This window comes from Megalops cyprinoides, chromosome 4 (genome assembly GCF_013368585.1).
Source record: "Megalops cyprinoides isolate fMegCyp1 chromosome 4, fMegCyp1.pri, whole genome shotgun sequence".
Lineage (NCBI taxonomy): Eukaryota > Metazoa > Chordata > Actinopteri > Elopiformes > Megalopidae > Megalops > Megalops cyprinoides.
Genome location: NC_050586.1, coordinates 16816674 through 16836859, shown reverse-complemented (window position 1 = coordinate 16836859; position 20186 = coordinate 16816674). Strand labels below are relative to the sequence as shown.

At 46.5% G+C, this 20186-nt stretch overlaps 1 protein-coding gene and 1 non-coding gene across 2 annotated transcripts; one reads left to right on the top strand and one right to left on the bottom strand.

Annotated features, from left to right (window-relative positions):
- Window positions 1-1124: 1124 nt before the first annotated feature.
- pole (polymerase (DNA directed), epsilon) lies at window positions 1125-20026 on the bottom strand. The gene is made up of 49 exons (XM_036527268.1): window positions 19959-20026; window positions 19157-19292; window positions 18699-18779; window positions 18558-18602; window positions 18341-18433; window positions 17650-17804; window positions 17273-17417; window positions 17083-17163; window positions 16623-16730; window positions 16390-16500; window positions 16204-16289; window positions 15855-15974; window positions 15635-15767; window positions 15367-15480; window positions 14812-15024; window positions 14498-14605; window positions 14206-14334; window positions 13992-14094; window positions 13590-13736; window positions 13324-13469; window positions 12875-13023; window positions 12568-12660; window positions 12181-12325; window positions 11519-11676; window positions 10982-11177; window positions 10666-10880; window positions 10428-10530; window positions 10256-10336; window positions 10037-10159; window positions 9689-9922; window positions 8848-9060; window positions 8441-8584; window positions 7904-8044; window positions 7243-7396; window positions 6898-7004; window positions 6623-6799; window positions 6301-6524; window positions 5703-5923; window positions 5381-5585; window positions 4898-5071; window positions 4667-4792; window positions 4281-4413; window positions 3931-4141; window positions 3698-3829; window positions 3205-3398; window positions 2774-2974; window positions 2045-2170; window positions 1700-1789; window positions 1125-1369 (listed from the first exon to the last, which is right to left on the bottom strand). Exons 1-49 carry the CDS (start codon window positions 20024-20026, stop codon window positions 1250-1252), a joined length of 6912 nt encoding a protein of 2303 aa, XP_036383161.1. The 3' UTR covers window positions 1125-1249.
- trnag-gcc lies at window positions 9099-9169 on the top strand. The gene has a single exon. It is a non-coding gene; the product is annotated as a tRNA-Gly (tRNA).
- Window positions 20027-20186: the final 160 nt, after the last annotated feature.

Below are 20186 nucleotides of genomic sequence, written 5' to 3'. Positions count from 1 at the left end.
AGATGATTAGCGCAAATAGTAAACTAATTATTGTTCAGCCATTGAAGAAAATGAACGAACAAAGCAATGCCACTGGAGCATTTACTACTCATCTGTAGCTTCTGCTTTTAAGAGAAGGATCAAAATGTATATTTATGATATTTAGTGTAATATATATTTACTTTAGATATAAAGACTGAAAATGATGTTTCTAGTGCCAATGACATGACTGGAACAAAGGCAGATGTGAACCGTTAAAGGCAATGGAAGTTAACAGGAAGTTATCTTTAGAAATCAGTCTTCTCTCCATGTAGGTTTCTCACAACTGAAAACTGCAAAACAGGTAGCGATATTGCTTTATACTGTTCTACTACTACTATTCTTCTACCTCTGACAGCACAGATATGCACTTTATTGATAGATATGCTAATTTTTCAGATTCAGCATATTTTTTCTACAGGTGACTTCCTAGCTATGGTATCATTTTCGGTCATTTTTATAACATTTTATACATTAACACACAATATACGAAATGACAGATTTTGACCAGAGTATCTCTTTAAGCATTGAAATAACCTCAGTGTGGTGGAAATACTAGCCCTGAATAAAACAATCAATCTGTATTCACTACATTACACTATATTCTCATGTACAAATATATTTATTGAGGCTTTTAATACAAACATAAATACAGACAACACACAACTTTTCCACCATTGTCACTTTTCTATGCTTTCTGATCAACTTCCAGATGGGTTTCTACCATCTAGATTGGCATACAAATCCTGCCCCCAAACTCCACACTATTGTATAATACACGGTTTTGTATGGATCCCATGATCCCATTTTTTCTAGGCCACAGATAAACCAGCAACAAGTCTTGTGTAATTAAGACTGCACTGACTGATCAGCAATCAATCTGGATGCTATCCTAATTGACATCCAGTCTTTTGCAATTAAAAACATTTCGTATTCTAGTTTACGAAGTTCCACAAAAAAAGCTCCACAAAAGTGATTCTTATAAAACCAGCAAAATGATACACAAGTACCATTTTTGTCCAAAAGTACTTGTTGTTAAACCTGAAACAGAAATGAAATATTAGCAATGCAGATTTTAGAATCAACTTGAAGTGTGCAGTGGGTTTCATAAAATTGGGCAGTCCCTAGTCCAGGTTGTCCCAGTAATGTACAAGCATTCCTGCTCACATGGGCAGGTAGTAAGTATATCCCTGCAGCAGAGGTCCACAGTGCTCTGATGAAGCTACAAGTTCTATGCTGTTCTGCCCAGCGCTGGGGTCATGTGCAGCAGCCATTCAATGGTCTCCTGCAGGAAGCTCATGTTATAGTGGGCAGCGATGTTCTGGAACACTTGGATCTGCTCGGAGAGACTCTGGAGGGAAGCAGAAAGAGGTCAGTTGTGACTGAAACATATATAAGCGCAGGGCTCCAGGGCCATGTCACATCCACACAAACAGTCCTTTGTCTCTACGTGGCTTAACGTCTTTTCAGAGTAAACTGGTCCAGCTGCATGTTGTATGTGTAGCATTACTTTAATTTGGATCTCTTAATGAAGGTATGATTATATCATTTCCATTGATTTCACAAAAAACGTGACTGCCACTGCATTATTCACTTCATTATTGCAGTTACACACAGAAGGAATACTGCCACAATACAGCCCAAATCCAGTACTCATGAAGTCTGGGTCTGTACAACTAACCTTGGTGGAGAAGGTGAGGGTGAAATCGCCCGCACAGCTGCAGTAGATTGGCATGTTGGCTTCCTTCACCCCTTTGCACTTAGCGCACACCTAAAATTAAGTTACACATTTGTGAGGCGATTTTCCAAGGGAGTGGTTTGTGTAAATGAAGCTGCGAAATGGAATACAAGTGCAGAGGTGAGATGAAGACAATAAAGCACTCCATTAAACTGAAGAGCTGAATCCAGCACTTAGGCTCACCACAGTGATACATGCCCTTGATTGTGTCAAGTCATCACTGGGCAGTGTAGCAGCATGGCTTTGGCATCAGTGTCAGAAGCATATGCATCCCTGGCTCAGACTCACCAGGTCTTGCAGGGTATAGGTCATGAGCTTCTTCTGCAGCGCCTCCACCAGTGACATCTCGATGGTCTCTGTCTCGTACTGGGCCTGGCAGTTGGAGCAGAACCACTGGGGCAGCACGGAGCCGTCCTGGGGACAGAGTAGCGGAGTGAGAAAGATATCAGAACATACATACTGTACACATCTTCTGCCTGCAGTTAGGCTTTCAACGACTTATCGAATACATTACATTTACCACCCTGTGTTCCACATGCTTATGCAGCCAACCCCTGCCCGAGATCCTACATGGTTTATTTTTTTAATACTACTCATACAACCACTTACAGATTTTTCCAGTACAGGTATTTTTTTGACACACTAAAGAAAATCTGAAATAAACTTTTGAAACATTGTATTAATTGGTATTATTTGGAGCTCAAACTGGACATATCATCCTCCGCTGGTCAGTGTCTTTTGGTGTCAAATTGTTGCTAATTAGGTGCTGAATTGGGATTTGTCTTAAAGTGCTGAATTTCTTCCCTCACATTACATGTTATCCATACAGGTGCCTTTGCAAAGAAGCAAATTAGGCAAAGTAACTCCGATCAGGGCCTAGACAGAACATCATGTCGCATCTAAACACAAAGCCCACTGCTATTGCAGTTCAACTATCTTTATCTATAAAGGAGAACCTCAGGAAGGGGGAAGAGGAGCACAGTATCATCTGACAGGAGACAGTAGCAGGTGCCTGACCTGCATGACAGAAGGGTCCTTGCAGAGGTCCAGGTCCCGGCAGAAGTTGCAGTGGCGGCAGATGACCTCAGGCAGGATGTAGGAGTGGCAGGGGTCACGGAACTGGGCGTCCTCCGAGAACTCGCCTACGTCCACCAGCCGCAGCAGGTCTCGCTTCAGCTTGTTCACCTGATTGATAATGTTAGCATCCAGGGAGAGGACCTGGGAAAGGGGGGGAGCCATTTCAACCACAGAGCATGGAAATCCATCCCATAATGACATCCTCCAATACAATTCCAAACCACAGAGCAAGGAAATGCATCCCATAATGATATCCTCCAATACAATTCCAAAACAGGACACATCTATTTAGCCAAGATTCAGTTAAGGTGGTACCAGCTGCAATAACAGCAGGTGAAATGCCCTGGCACGGATGGGGCCACAGTGCACACCTGGCAGACGTATTTGATGAACTCCAGGGCAGGGTTGTTCAGGGGAAGGTGGGATCCTGGCAGGACGGGGAACATCTCAGAGGGTTGCGTCACGCTCCTGGTGCCCGTCACCTTCTTCTGGATCTTCTGAGTGATGGTGAAAAAGTTCTGGGTCAGCTCGCTGGACACGTACTCCTGGGAGAAGGTGATCATCCCTGTTTGGGTCAAAGAGAAAAATGTTCCAGAAAAATCATACATCTTGATACTGCCAAAGACGTGAAGCCACAAGTTTGCTACTAAAAAGCACAGAATGTTTAACTCAACAGTAAAGAGTTAAAAAGCATAGTGTTCTACGATGTACAGTATATGCAGCATACAGAGAATTTACATACAGAGAATTCATGACATTTTTTTATTTAAGAAATCAATTTAGCTAAAGCATAAAAATTACCCATACTATGGCTACCAGACTCTTCAAGTGTTAAAGTGCATTTTATTCCTGACTTCAGCTTACCAGGAAGGGCATTGGCATCTCCTGCAGGCTGCTGGGTGGCCTGGCTTCCACCCCGCCTCTTAATGGGCGTGGTCCCAGGGGCATTGCGTCGCAGCTCCTCCCGCATGCTGTGATAGACAGCTGCAATGTAGGCTGAGGGGGACAAATCACAGTGGGGTCAAGGACAGGGGTTAAAAAAAAAAAAAAACAATCCTGAAAGATGTTCATGATTCTAATTTATACAAACAGAATACCTGAGACAATCATTAAGAAGTACTTTTGGCAGGAGGCGGTCTGGGGGAGATACTGCATGATGTTCCAGTTACTCTCAATCAGGTCCTCCACCTCATCATTGTCGCCATCTTCCTCGTCCTCCCGTCCAGCTGCCTCCTCTTCATCCTCCTCATCCTCGCTGCCTTCCTCGGCTTCATCCTTCCCTCGCCTTTTCTTTTGCGTCGCCCCCTCCTGATCGAGATTGGTATTGCAATCTTATTTCTCCACAGGGAATCATACTAGGTCAGAGAATCCTTCAGAGGCACAGTATTCTGCTACAGATACATGCATTGGCTTCCATTCATGATGTCAGGTGCCTGGTGTGACATACCTCTCCATACAGGATACTGGCAGGTAGCTTGCCTTTAACGCCTCCATAGTTGGCAAGATCCATCCACAGCAGAAACTCCCAGCAGCGGGAGAAGGTGATGGACAGAGAGTGGAAGATCTCCCGGGAGTGGATGCTGAGAGGGAACACAGGTGAGTCAGGGAAAGCCTAAAATAATTAATGTATGCAGGCAGTCGTGGGAAGCCCTGAACCCCTCCAGACATTGACTTTTTGCAGAATTTTAACAAGTGGGCTTCTGTTTTTTTCTTTGTCATATATATCTTATAGATACGACTACTGCTCATAATGACAAAGACAATACCAGGCATGGAGGAATAAATATATGATAGGCAAAAGACACCAAGGCACTGCTAAGGTTGCCACCGGACCTGTTGGTGATGTACTCCACGTAGGCAATGGCGTCATCAATCCGCCGTTTCTTAGTGCACAGGATGATGCGATTGAAGTTGCCGTAGATGACAGAGGAGCCCAGGCGCTTGAACTCTGCCACAAGCCTGAAAGAAGAACAGAGAGGTGGGTGGTTTGGTGTTCGATTCCAGACAAGACGGGAAATGGCAAAGGTTTGAGGGGAGAGACGGCGGCGACGGCATGCCACTCACTGCAGGAAGACCTTCTTCATCATGTTGTGCAGGGTGCGGTGCAGCGCCGGGTCGTACAGCAGCGAGCTGGGCGAGCGCAGCCAGCGGTAGAAGTGCATCACCTGGTTGTCGGCGTAGACGTTGTGGTACTGGGTGATCTCCTTGACCCAGCCCACCACCATGCTCTTCAGGATCCTGCAGGGGGGACCGAGCGGGGGGGGTTTGAGGGGAAGCCCCAACATCAACCACACATGTCGTGCAGGTGAGATCCCATCACAAGACAAAAAGCATGACAGATACTATTAACATATTCCTCCTGTTGTTTTCATACAGCAAAAATGCCTGCCTATTGAAAACCAGGAGAAAGTCCTCCAAATATGACAAAGGACAATCTGAGAAAAGGGTGGCAATGCAAACACCACAGTGCAATGAAGCAAACAGCACATGGGATCAGGAGCAGGAGGGGGAGGGTCACGGCCTGATGTTCTCAAGCCGCCAGTTCACCTGAAGGTGTTGGAACAGAGAGCCGTCTCGTCGTAGCTGGCGACGGAGCTGACGCCCTGGTTCCCTGACATCATGTCCTCCAGGGAAGCCTGCTGGATGACGTCGAAGCTGACGCCCAAGCTGGCTCCGCCCTCCATGTCGTTGACGTGCTGGGACTGCAGGATGGTGTTGACGGCCAGGCTCTGCAGGTCCAGCTCCACGCACACTGGGCAAACACACACACACACACACACAGAAGACAGGTTCCAGGTCCCGTCAGCACCCTTCTAGTGTTAGCAAGTCTTGGTGCCAGGTATACGTGACACTCCAACACTCTGTATACCTGTGGAGTAGCATCCCGATGCGTTGATCTCCACAGAGGCCCTGTCCTCGCTCTCCATGACCAGCCGACTGTCGTCGGCCTCCTTGCCCCCCAGGTCTGGCCGTGCCGTGGGAGAAAGCCACAGCAGGTGGTTGTGCTTGCGCAGGTGCCGGGCAAGGAAAAGGTCAGAGCCAAAGATGGATATGTCCTCTGGCAGGTTACCCACAGGCAAGTGGTAGTACCTAAGTTAAAGGGAGAAATGGTACAGGTGGTAAGTACCTGAGGGAGAAGGGGTGAATGTACAGATGGTAGTTTATGACAGGGAAGGGGAGATAGCTATAAAGAATAGGCAGTACAGCCAAGTGAGAGGGGAAGAGTGAGAACAAGGGTAAAGAACAGGGGGTGGAGGACATATGGGGGGTAGCATATGAGGGAGAGAGGGAGAGGGGATACAGGGGACAGGTAGTTAACCTGAGCAAGAGGGTAAGAGGGTGAACACTTCTGAAGTAGAAGGGGACAGAGCAGAGGTGACAGACCCTCTGGGAGACAGGGCAGAGGTGCGAATGGCAGGGCCTAGAGGAAAGGGAAAAACAGTGCGGGGCACCTGAGTGTCCCCTACCTGGCCATGTCAAAGGCCTGCGACAGGCAGCTGTCCAGGTTGAGGTAATGCCGGATCATCCGCCGTGCCCCATGGCGCTGCCAGTCCAGTACATTGTAGCTGATCTCATCCGTCACATGGACAGGCACCACTGGGAACTCCTCCAGGACTGCCATCCCCGCCGTCAGGCGACGCACGTCCCAGTTGGACTGCACAGCGATCAGGGTGGGGCCACGTCGCTCCTCCTGACCACACGAAGGGGTGGAGAGGGGTATGAGACACCTGGCTAAACTGCACCGATACACTCACTAATGCAACATGGTGGCCGTCGGGCAGATGGTACCTTGTAATTGAGTAGCGTGCGCTGAAGAGCCCGGTAGATGGCCTTGGCGTCGTTCTCGGCGCGCACCTCAAAGGCGTGCTTCTCAGGGGGGAGGAGCTCCTCACTGGTCTTCTCCAAGAGAGCAGTGCGTTCAGCCCCGTACAGCGTGCTCAGGCTGGGCATCTGGTTACTGCGTACCTGGGATTAGGCGAAAAGGGGTGTGGTCAGCCCCAGGCTCCATTCAGTGCTGCAGCCCACCCTGACCCCACCTCAGTGGCGCCACTGCAGCCACTCACCGTGTCCAGGATGAAGACGCTGGCCTTGCGCTGGGAGGGAATGAACAGGCCAAACAGGGCCTTATGCCCCTGGCTGTGGTGGTACAGGTAGATGTGACGAACGCTGCCTGCAAGTGATGCAAAAACAGCAAACAAAGATAAGAGTGGGACTGACTACACTGGACACAACTCAGTGATCACATCCAAAAACAAACATTTTCACACAAATAGGTTGTGGAAAAAAAAAAAAAAACAGTCCTCTGACACACTCATGCCTTCCATGGGAGAAAAAAACAAATCCATGCGAACTTAAGGTCATTTTTCCTTATGCACATATGTACATAGGGCTGTCCTCAGGGGACATACCGGGCTCGAGGTAGCTGAACTGGGCCAGTGACCTCATCTCCAGGTGCTCCAAGTCGAAAGTGTCTGCCTCGCGACCTGCCAGGTCACGCACCACCTGCTTGTTGACCATGCACACGCAGCCCAGCTGGACCAGAGCACGGAACAGCAGAGGAACCTGGAACAGAGCAGAGCGTCACATATGGCATAACTATACGCACCGCAAAGGCACAGCACAGAATCAATACATTCACAAATACACACTGCAAAGGCACAGCACAGAATCAATACATTCACAAATACACACTGCAAAGGCACAGCACAGAATCAATACATTCACAAATACACACTGCAAAGGCACAGCACAGAATCAATACATTCACAAATACACACTGCAAAGGCACAGCACAGAATCAATACATTCACAAATACACACTGCAAAGGGACAGCACCAAATCAATACATTCACAAATACACACACACAGAGAGCACAACTGCCATCTTACACGCACAGACAGAGCACCTGAAACAAAACAGCGTTCATTTTACACAAACAAAAACACATAGCCATGAATACAATTCAACAGCACTCAAACATGATTTTTATAAATAACATAGCAATTTAAGTAGCTATAAAACAGAGTAATATAAGAGAACAACTCCCTGACCCATCTCGGGGTGGTACCTGAGTCTCATAGACGCCCTCTATGTCGGGGGCAGAGAGGTCAGCGTTGATCTCGTTGATGTGCTCTTGGTACATGTCCTCAGGCACAGAGTATTCGTACAGGTAATAGACCATATTGGAGCGTGGCAACATCCGGTTCACCTAGAACAAATACAGGAATGTAAAACATTAAATGCAAAGTCAAGCATTTCACTACCATTTGTGCTATTACATAAAGGTGTAATCAGTAAACGTAAAACACCTCATGGAAAAAATAAACACAACCTGATGTGTTGATAAAACTGGGGATATTAAACTGATTGAGAAATACCATATAATATGAAAAATATTTATATACTATAAAAAGTGATTAGAAAGAAAAACATTAAGTGGGCAAGAGTTTTAAAACAGGCATATTCATGATGATCAGTAGCTCTAATTAAAATATACTACTTCACTAATCAATACAGCAGACTACATAAAACGTGATAGATCATTTATAGATCACTGGCGGGTTTATCTGGCTTATTTAAAAATGCAGGGCTGGCCTTGACAGACCTTTCTATAAGTGGCTCCCTCCTCCTGCTTGGGTACCCTCTGGTTGACATAGAACACACGGGGGATGTTGAGCTTCATGCAGTGCAAGTCACTGCCAATCACTGCCCACAGTTTGTATAGCCCAGGCTGGCTGGTCTCTGCAATCTGGGGGGAGTGGGGAGAGGAAAGGGCGTGTCATCATGGGGGCTCCCATCATGAAAGCACACCTACAACAGTCAAAACAACTACAACTCTGGTATATTCTTAAAAACTAGTGAAAAGCAAGATTAAATGACAAATCGGTACGGAGCTGAGAAGCATCTTTTGATTTGCCAGGTGGGAACATTCAGTAAATTTTATCCTGAAGGACAGTTGAGACGATGTAGAGGTGAGGTCTGGACTTGTTCAAAATGAGCAGGTGAGCGCACCTGGACAATCTGCCAGGGCATGTCCAAGATGCTGCGGGCCGTCCGGCGGAGGAAGCTGCCCAGCCCGGTGGTGGAGCCTCCCCGGATGACCCCGCCCCCCGTGGACTGGGCTTCTCCGTCAAGCATCTTCCGCCTCTTCCTGCGCTCCTTCCTCTGTCGCAGCTGCAGCTCCCACTTCTTCTTGTGGTAGCGCAGCCAGACCAGCCGCTCCTCCTGCACGCACGCACAGAGAAACGCACTCAAGCAGGCAAGCATTGGTGGTTCAGTGGTAGAATTCTCGCCTGCCACGCGGGAGGCCCGGGTTCGATTCCCGGCCAATGCAAGAATTTCTGTTGCCCATTTTAACTTGAATGGATACGCTTATGTTCTATTGTGCTGGAAGTCACTGTGGAGAAGATCATCTGCTAAACGCATGCAATGTAATGTAATGTAAAACAGGCCCAGAGTTTTACCATTCAAACCAAAGCACACACCCAGCCACTCCAGGAGAAAAACAGAAAACTCAGGGAGAGTGTTTGGTTGAACATACCAAGCATTAAATAAATCAGCTATATATAAATGCCATCGACACCATTAGTATGTGTGCTTCACATATCCAATGAAACAATTTTGCTACAATCATTTTCAAACAGATATAAGTTTTTTGGAAGAGGCCAATAATACAGTCCTAATTAAACACACAATATGAACAACAATACTTAGTTTAAGTACTAGCAATTTTGTCTCTTCAGGTATTTTATTTCGTGGTGCAGATTTGGCTACTATATCTCAGTCTCAGACACATGCTGGGCAGGTTTGATGAAGGATATGGTAGGAGACTGAGATGGATAAGGAGGCGTACCCGAGTGTTTCCGGACGGAGGAGGCGGGCCCAGGATCTCTCTCCAGGACTGCGTGAGCTCCAGCTCCTGCGACTCGGTCTGACTGTCTGTTCCCTGAGACACACGTTTGCGTTTGGTGCTGATGGGAATGGCCGGCTGTAGGGGACGCTGGTGTACCCCAAAGTCCTCCATGTCTGCCACCTCCCTGGATTCCGCACACTGACTGCTCCCCACTGCTGGCTGGAAGGAGGCCACCTGAGGAAGAGATGAACGGGTCAGTTCAACAGCCCATTCGCAAACTTCTCACAGACTTTATTTTGTTCTGTAATTTCTTTCTTGAACATAGTTAAAATGTTAGTTAAAAAGTACCTGTCTCTTGCCCTCGCTGGTAAAGAGCTCGCTGATCTTCTTCTGCTTGTAGATGTCGTTTTTCTCCAGCAGTTTCTTGTGGAGCCAGTCTGGGTGGCGCACTCTGGGCACGGGGTTCTTTACCTGGGGGTCAGAGACACAAGGGGCGTGCGTGACCTGTACTGTACTGACACCACAGTATGACGCAACAATAAGGAGTCATCTCCCTCCGAATGGTACCTGCTGGAGTGCGGCTGGGATGGTGATGATCTTCTGGATGGCGCTGCCAAGCCGTTCAATGTAGTAGTTCCAGTCCAGGATCTAGAGAAGAGGAGGTGAGGGGGAGGCCTTATTACAAAATAGAAGGGGCAATGTGGAACTCTGAAACCATTCAAGTTTCCAGCAGACTCACTGAGCGGATGTCCAGGTCATGCAGGCTGGGCATCTTTAGCCATTTGCGTAGAAAGTGCTTCTTCACACTGGACTCGGCCTGGAAGATGGCCAGGGGGATGGCCCTGCGACAGACACACACAGGTCAGCAAAAAAGCTATGGATCCCCTTTCAGTGTCAACACATGCAAATATACAAACACGCGCATGCAGACAAACGCAGAGCTGCCTTGGTGTTCTAACCCAACCCGCCAATCTCACCTCTCTGTGACAGGCGAGCCCTCGGGCTTGCGGGAGATGACGTAGCGGCAGCTCAACCCCGCGTCCTTCACCATCTGGTCCCCCAGGAACTCAGCCAGGCGTTTGGCCGTACTGATGGAGGTAGACTTCTGCTCCCCGTAGTCCTCCAGCTTCCGGGACATCGAGCGGTTCTCCGAGATCAACTCGAACAGTTCCGCATCAGGCATGTTGGCCGCCTGCGGGATATAGGGCAAACCAAAGAGGTGTTATACTAGCTTCACCAATGAGAGACGCTTCACATGTGACTTGGTGAGGCTTCGAAGCCAGGGGATGTTACCTTGCTGTAGAGCACGTCCAGCCAGTAGTCAGCCACCTTGGCCACAGAGGCATAGACCTCCTCCAGTGTGGTTCCCTTGAGGAAGGCCTCGAAGACGGACGACTGGAAGATCTTGATAAGTTGCAGCTCTCCTCTGCGCTTTACCTCAAAGCCCTTCAGCTCAGCCAAGGAGCCATCCTCATTGAACACAGCATACCTGCCCACAGAGAGGTTTTCTTTTTTAACAGCATTAAAGGGCACCTGGTCTATGAAACATTACCAGTAATTTACCACTAGTATACCTGACAGGGATGTCTGAAAAGGAACTCTAGGGTTAGTTGGACTAGAACACGTCATCATGTCAAAGGCCTTGTTATTACAAGCTTGGTACAACCAAACACTGGGGTTTATTGACTCAGTAACACAATAGCTTCCAGAAAGTAAGGTAAAGATTTCATATTCTAACAAGTGCACCACTGAGGTACAGTGAGAGCTACACTGAGAAACCCCGTTTCTCCAATAGGGTGCAGATGCTCGCCTATCTGCAGGCACACCTACCTCTTCTTCAGCTTCTTGCCCTCCTCTTTGGAAGCCGGCAGAATCATGGCCAGATAAGGCCCGTCCACCTCAAAGAAGATGCTGTTCTCGGAACGGGTCTCATAGGTGAGCGAGATTGGGTCCACCAGCTCCTGGTACTGGTGGTTGGTGAAACCCTCCTGAGGACGGGACAGACAGAGGTGAGGGCGTGAAAGCAAGGAGACAAGACCTGAAAGCCAATAGGAGTTTAGCTAACAATATCAAAGAGAAAAAATATCAAAGCAATTTAATGGAGCACTCTTAACTGGTTCCAAACATGTATTTAAGGATCCACACTAACTGTTTTTGGGTTTGTACGTGCTGGATGATGCTAAAAACAGTTGGACGAATGAGATGGGTAGGTGCACCTGCAAATTAAGGGATGGCCTCAAAGAATTTTATCACCTGAACTTTAACCCTGAAATCCATTTTATCACTTTGGACCACTTGACTAAAAATAAATAAATAGCTCTCACTGCATATTCTATGTACAGCAAATAAAACTGAAAATTCGATGGCTTAGTCTCTTCTCTGAATTTCATTTGCCTCAGTTCTTAAAATGTCAAATTTGTGCAAAGTTATGTTTTCCTGGACACCTTTCAATTTTAAAATTAAAATTCCTTTTGAAGAAACAGATAACATACCTTCACCATGATGTTCAGCATAGCACCTGGATAGGAGATGGTGACCTTGGGCTTTTTCTCATTGCTGGATTTAATAACAAAATTCTCAGGGAAGGTGTTGGGGAGGACACACCAAATACCATCAGTATCCAGCTCTAGAGGCCTCCTATGATGGGAAAAAAGAACAGCAAAGCACATATTCAATACTCACATTGAATAGGGTTCTCAAAGTGATAATCAGTTTTGCACATTACATCAGACTCCTTGTGTTGCAGATAAGCTCCACAGATGGACTTGAATAAGGTGAACAATTCTTGCACATGCGGCAGATCTTACACAATTCCTAACTTATAATTCTCTGCTCATGAAAAAGACAGTAGGTGAAAACAGGAAAGACAGGCTCCTCACCCGATTTGTTCAATGAGTTCCCTGGCCTGAGTGATTATGTTTGCTCCAGTATAGCACACAATCCCAGCCATCTCCATGGAATACCAGCGAGCCCTAGTGGACAAAACAAGAATGGCCGCAGCAATTTCAATGTCATTCATCAGAACATCATTCTGCTCTTACATAGCTGCAATCATGCCTGGATTTCACCTATTCCATACCCGAATACACAAGACATGACTACTAAGACAAAAAAAGTCACTGAATAAAATAATTCTATAATTCATCAACACTTGATGACAGTTAGGGAGATTTCAAACGTGCATACCCTTTGCGCATGACGTAGCCGTAGAAGGAGTTGAGGATGCACTTGTGGGCAAGCTGCAGGGACTCGTACAAGATCTCCATGTTCTTGCAGCGCTTCACCTCGGCAGCGTCGCCACTGTCCTGCGCAGCAGACAGCTTCTTCTTCCAAACCTATCAGGTGAGAGAAGACACAAAGTCACACTGAGGACACGGAGATGAGAGAGGACACTGTCGAAGGCTGGACAAAGGACACTAATTGGGAAGGGACCACACCATGCCACAGTGAGGACACATTAGGAGAGGCACCATGAACCACTGAGCTCTGGATTTACGAGTTTTAAGACCTTATCTCCTTTCAGCAGAGATGGAATTAAAAAACATTCAGAGAGGAGGAATTCGCAAAAGATACTGTAACAGGTCAGACCTCCGACAGAAAGGCTGGGCAGTAGGAGAAAGGCTGGGCAGGAGTACCTTGTGCAGCCCCTTGAACTCGTAGCGGCGATCTCGGAATGCCCGCACGGTGTCCACATAGAAGGAATTCTCTCGCTGGCAGATGGTGGTGACGCGCTCCTCCAGCCTAGTGAGGTGCACCTTCTTGTAGGCCTTCCTACAGTAATCTGTGTGCGGCCAGAAAGACAGACAAGGCACGTCCATGTAACACGTCAGCACCGCACCTCAGAGGTGACACGAAGCAGGTTGCAGGTGCTGGTACCCTGCGTGGTGGATTGGCCACTCACCCCCTAGACGCTTCTTCTCGTGGCGTGCCTGCTCCTCGCGGTTCAGCTCATGGAAGGCTCGGGGCGCGCCATTGGGGAACAGCGGGGGGAACTTCTCGGACTCCAGCTGCTGCTGGATGCGGTGGAACTCACTGCGGCTGGCCGGCACTGTGGAGGACACAGAGGTGCGCCTGCAATCAGTCCTCACTTCACACGCTAGTAGGAGATGGCGCTTTAAAGGCTTAGCTCATACCTACACAGCAGGCGTCTTTAAATGAAGAACACTTAATAAAGGAAGACTGCAGATTCTGTACTGAGGGCTTTGCTCAAGTGGCGACATATGAACTGTTCAAGCCAAGGCTGGCCCTGACCACACACACACACACACACACACAGCACTGTTTCATGTCCTCCGGTACGTACTGATCTCGCCTCTCCACTGCCAGGTCATCCGCCTCTGACAGTTGGCTCCTGGTTTGTTGAAATCACAGGCTGCACATGTGGCCTCATCCACCATGGCTGAGGGCTGGGCAAAAAAAGAACAGCCAAATCAATATACTGTATCCAGCCAGCTCTCACACAAGCCAGCTACTACCATTTAATTACCCATTATCTCTGCTTAGCTGGAGCCCCCTACCTGCAGACGATTGGTGAGAATGATGTTGGGGTACATGGCCCCTACATCCAGATGGTAGATGAGTGGGCACTCAATTCTATTGGGCACTTCCTTCAGAGAAATCAGCTTCTTCTTTATCTCCTCACAGACCTGAAAGTAAGGGACAGATGGTAACCTTCACCTCACAACTATCTTTGTGCACAGTCCCCAAGGGTGGTCAGCTCACAACCAGAAATTACATGTTTCTTCTGGATGTATTAAAGTTCTGTAAAGATCTCAGCCCCAAACAAGGCCACAGACGAATCTGGCTGACCTCACTGAAGTTGAGGACCTGTTCCAGGGGGATCTTTTCTTCTTCTTCAATAGCGTGGCGTAGGGTTCGTTCCACCCTTTGCAGCAGGAAGTCAAAGGCTGCAGGGTTCTGTCAAAATACAATTCAATAACTCAAAAAGCACATCCTGACCCATGAGAACACATGGAACACCAGACAGAAATTTATGGACAGGAACAGTGAAGAGCACAACAGCAAGGACATCCTAGAAAACTGGGATGCCTTTCTTGCCTTTTACAATCCAACCTGAAAACATAAATGAAAACCACCCTGTGGTTAATGCGGGATGGCCCTACCATTTTGAAGCGACATGGTATGTCGCTTCGGAAGACTCCGGACTCCAGAGCCTCCACGTGGCCCCCAACATATGTCTCAGAGTCTAGCACATGGCCATCATCCGTCAGCTTGTTGAAGACCTGCTCCTGTTTGTTGGGGAAGATGATGTTGGCGTGGAAGGCCTGCACCATTAACAGAGCCTCACAAAGGGTTCCAGAGCCCTTCCGCAGCACCTGCAACACACAGCAAAGTAGCGTGACCGGTAGCTGAACATCTATTATCTTCTTACCAACAGCAAGATCAGATATAGTGTGGTCCAGCAGCTACCGCACTGAACTCTGGACCTGATGGTCATGTGTTAGGATCCTAGGTCAGACACCACTGTACATATGAGCTAAAAGCTCACTTGGGTCAACAGCCAGCTGTATAAATGGACTAAATGTGATGTCAGTGTTAGCGGGATGAATGCTTGACCATCAGAATGTGTATAATTGGACAGCGCACTGGTTAAAGGCAGTGTCTCTAATGCACAGATGACATGTGCGAATCAAAAGCTCACAGAGGAAAGGACAAACCTCATCAGGCTCCATGGGGATGATGGTGCAGAGAGCGAAGATGAAAGGGTGAACATACTTCATGTACAGGTAATAGGTGGCCACTGCATCTGACACTGAATAAGTGGCAAGAGTCTGGAAGCAATCCAAGGAGGGGGAAAAAAAAAGTTACTACTTTTCAACAAACACATGTATCATGGTTTTACTAGCCTTCTGCACCACCAAATATTACCACAAAATGTAATTTAACGTCCTGTCATAGCAGTCTGATCTTTCTCCCTGAATGTACCTGTGGCTCCTCTGTGGCCATGCGGCACATCTCCTCAGGGTCCAGCTCCACAGGGTCATAACTAAGCTTTGCTTTCGCTGCTGCCTTCAGGTTGTGGCTCCCCACAGGCAGGTAGCTGTCACGCTTCACCCACCTGAAACACACCAGCCATTTGTGAGGGGTTTCTGGTGGAGGCTTACACTCCCACTAGACCATAAATAGCCGTCCGATAATGCCCTACCTGAGGCAGTCCATGTGGATAGCCTGGCTCGCCTTGTACTCTCCTTGACTGTCCTTCTGGAAGCCTATCTCCCGGTGCATGCTCAGTCCGTGGTGGGCAGCTCGGGTCTCCACAAAAGGCCTGAGAAGAAAGGACCAGACAGAGGCGACATGTGCAGTGGGCTAAAGCATGTTTAAGATTGCGCATGTATATTATTCCTTTATACACAAGAAGGTGAATGTGACCTTACTGGAGGATGTGTCATCTAATGAACGACATTCATCCAGTAAGCATAAGTTACTAACAAGCTGCTTCTGTATAAAAACAGGTCAAGGTGGTGTCAAAAATGGGATTCCCGTCCCTGACGCACCAATCGAAGAAGTCCCCGTTGTACGTAACAAAGATGTTGGGCTTGGTCTCATGGATGTGCTCGAACCACCTCTGGATGAGAGAGGCCTGAAACGGAGAAGCAAGAACAATCCGCAGCCTTACAAACCCCGACTGGCTGGCCTATTTTTCTGGCTATTGCTAAAGGCACCACCTGATGGCTTCTCACCTCATCTGGTTCATTAAACACAGTGAAGGGTCCTTCATACTCCGGTTTGGGAGTGAATTCAAAGTCTTCAATGTCTTCTGACACAATCTCTCTATTCGTGATCAGGTAGCCCTGTCACATAAAAAACAAGAGTGTCAGTGTTATTGTATCAGAAGTGATTATATAGGCAGCCTCAATGGCAAAACTGACAATGATGGAACCATGTTCTGTATCCACCGGTCATCAACACAAACCTGCCCATCAATCATGTAGGAGATCATCATAATTTGGTCGGTCTCAGCGTCTGGGAACTTCAGAGGCAGTTTGGTGGTCTCTATGTCAAAGGCCAACACTACAGGATCCTGTAACAAAATAGTACAGATAAAAACACAAAACCTGATACATTAGTTATCTGTTAACTGGACAATGAGAAATTATTGATGAATATATATTAACATTCAAGGACCACTGTGGCATGGTAACACATGAGTGGTGATGATGTTCCTAACTGAATTCAGGAAAATAAAATCAAGAAACTGGTGGAGGAAACCAGAACTATTAAATCTCAAGGATGTTATACATCACCTTAGAATCTCCCAAAATTGCTCAACGTGTAAGGCATCCATCTCATTTGAGGTTATTTAGAGAGGTACATTATATGATATTATTTATCACAGGTAGAAAGATAAAGGTCCTAGTGCAAAGCACACTCACTGGTCGCTCAACAAGGTCATCTCGCCGCACAATTTCAGGAGGATAAGCACTGCCTCGATACCGGACATTATACCAGTGTGCCTGGGATAAGAACACAAGAGCTGTGTCAGATATCAATCCCAGTAGCCATTTCGCCTAATCCATTCTAAGCAGACTTTGAATGTGAGGAATGATTTGGTGTGAAGCTCACCACATGGATCTTGAGATCGATTGAGAGACGGACATGGTATGGAACATCATACTCCCTCATATCCACAATATTGTCCATCTGGTCTGCGATTTTCTTGGATGTGCCATCCTCTTCTGTGGCAACGACGCTTCCACCTGCCAGTGCACTGAAAAACACAGCCCACAAAGAATAGGCTTGTTATCACGGCCATGAGGAAATGAACAATTCCTCGACGAGGGCCCATTTTCCCCCAAGATTCTGCACTGGATATCATATCATATCAATGTAATACGTCTTCTTCAATGCAATCCAAGCCTCTCTCCATCATATACTTCAGCATCTTACAATCAAAGGGGCAAAGCTTGACTAATCACTTTGGGAGTGCTAGAAGGCAGTACCTTGACAGCATGGAAGTGTAGGTGTCATTGGACTTCTCCCTCTCCCGATTCTTGCGCACGGCTGGAGTGATCTCACGTTTGACTCTGATGAGGTCATCCACAGTGTTGAACGAAAGCTTAATGTAGCTCCTCTTCAGACCCACCAAGTGATTGGGCTATGAACAGGGACACAGATCACATTGGTGTCCTATGTCAGTACTTTTTCAAAGCTGTAGCACACTAATATTTACGAAATCACAAACAAAAAAGACCTGCATCAACTAAAAGTAGATGAATAACAAGCTGGAAACACTTTCTAATATGGTTTTTTCTAATGGAAAGGAAAGTAGCGTGGCTTTTGTAGTTATGTTTTAACACATGTCTAATTGATACAGTCCCAGAAAATGGCCACACTGTTCGCCATCAAAAAGGCTAATGTGGGCATGTTCTTCAATATCACGGGAAATGTGGTAGGGTCAAGTGGTATTGTTCTGTGTTCGGAAGAAGCAAAAATATTAGGTCAGAAGACTTTGGAAGCAGATTTCAAATGTCAAATCACAGTGGCACCTCGATTGGTATAAATTACTTCACAAGACAAACTTGTCCAGACTGAATAAATTTAAATAAATCATCAGTATACCTAAATTACAGCTGTTCTGTTTTCACTGTGTGGCATTCAGCAAAACCAAAGACCAGTACAAGCCTGTCTCACCAGATCCAGGTCTTCTTTGGGGATAATTTCCAGCTTTGCTACTTTCCCCTGGAACTTCTTGGACAGGAATGATATGACCTCTCGCTCACAATTCTGCACCACATGGAGAAAGAGATGGCTTGAACAGCTGTGTGAACAGTGGATGTAACTATCGATGTGTCACAAGTGGTGAGCTACCAACCATCCAGAAAAAAGCAGCAGACAGATATTGGCTTACCTTTTTTGTGGCTATATAAAAATAGGGTTTAAATGGGAGTGCCACCTGCAACACACAAGAGACTGGGTCAGGATCAATGCAAATGCAAGCTACTGCTTTTTAAGTGACCTTCCATTTACAAGCAAAGAACAATGCTCTGACCTTGAACCTGCTGCCATCTTCCTGAATGAAATAATAGTCCACAGCACTGATCATCCTCTTGTCATCATCCAGGATTTCAGTCTGAGGGGGATAAGTGGAATTTTATATTCATCAGTGCATATAAATAATTACTAAAATAAAAACTGTAAGCCATGGTAACGTTACAAAGACTAAAAATACCACTAAATATTAAAAAAAAAACAGACCACAGTAGTTGGTGTCCAATAGACTTGTCCAAGACATATACTTGCATATTCTAGCTACTGCCCATGTTTAAACAGGAATACGAATTCATGATCCAAAGTTTAGTCCCTTATAACATCAATGACGGCCAGTCATTTCATCCCAAATCACAGGGGTGCTTTTAGGAGCACTGATCTACAGAGAGGAAGAAAATCTCTCCAAATACAACTCTGGGTGGAATGGGGATATCTACCCCTGTCTGTGCTCAGCCGTACCGGATGCATATTGATGAGCCAGCCTGTCTTCTCCCCTGGTTCCTTCATTCTCTCAAAACCGAAACGTGAGTCCATCTCATCAGTGAACTGGCTGCGCTCCAGCCGCTTTACAGCTGAAAGGGAGGACCCCTCATCCCTGCAGAAATTCACACATTCACCACAGCTTCTCACAACAGTGATAAACTCAATATGAGCATTAAAGAATATGTAAAGAGAGTGTTTCAATTAGAAATTGTGCCAGTACAAGTAACAAGTCGCTAGCTGCTCCTATTCAATGAATAAAGATTCCTTGATAGCTAAATGCTCTACCTAGCTAAATAATGAGACGCAATGGTGCACTCATTCTTACAGAGCATGGGGGCTAACAAGTTTAAATGGGAAAATAACCTTGACTCGAACTGGATGTCACGTACACTAAAAATTGTCACATAGGGGCAAAGAAAGCGACGAAAACAGAACTGAGCAAAACAGCCATCTTTCGTTTGAAACAGTAACGTTAGATTTTTGTGTGAAAAATAACGCCTACAACGTCACTTGTATTTTGATGTCATAAGTATCAATGCTTTAAATGACACCATTTTTTAAACTAAGCTACCTAACGTATATACACACGACTTATGGAAGGTACAGGATTTCTCGCTGTTCATAGCTTGGCCTTTTGGTACATACAGTTCAGAAGAAAGCGAGACAACAATCAGCTGAAATAAAATAGCCTTGTTACAACAGTGGCTGCTATGTCCAGCTAGCCTAGATAGCTAAACGGAAAGTTTCAGTCAATGAATTAAAAGTATTGATGACTTACTGTTGATTATCTTGGTCTCCACCCTGTCCCCGGTCCGCCCTATACCTTCCGCTGTTTTGTAAAACCATTTTTGTAAAAAATAAATGTCCACTGCTAATTGTACCCGAGTGATTTTATCGTGCCCCTGTAGCGCCAGTGTTCAGATTTAACCCACTGCGAAGTCTTAGCTAGTTAGCTAGCAATGTCAGACAGCTAACTTCGGCAGTGGAGATGTGAAACAGTCGATAG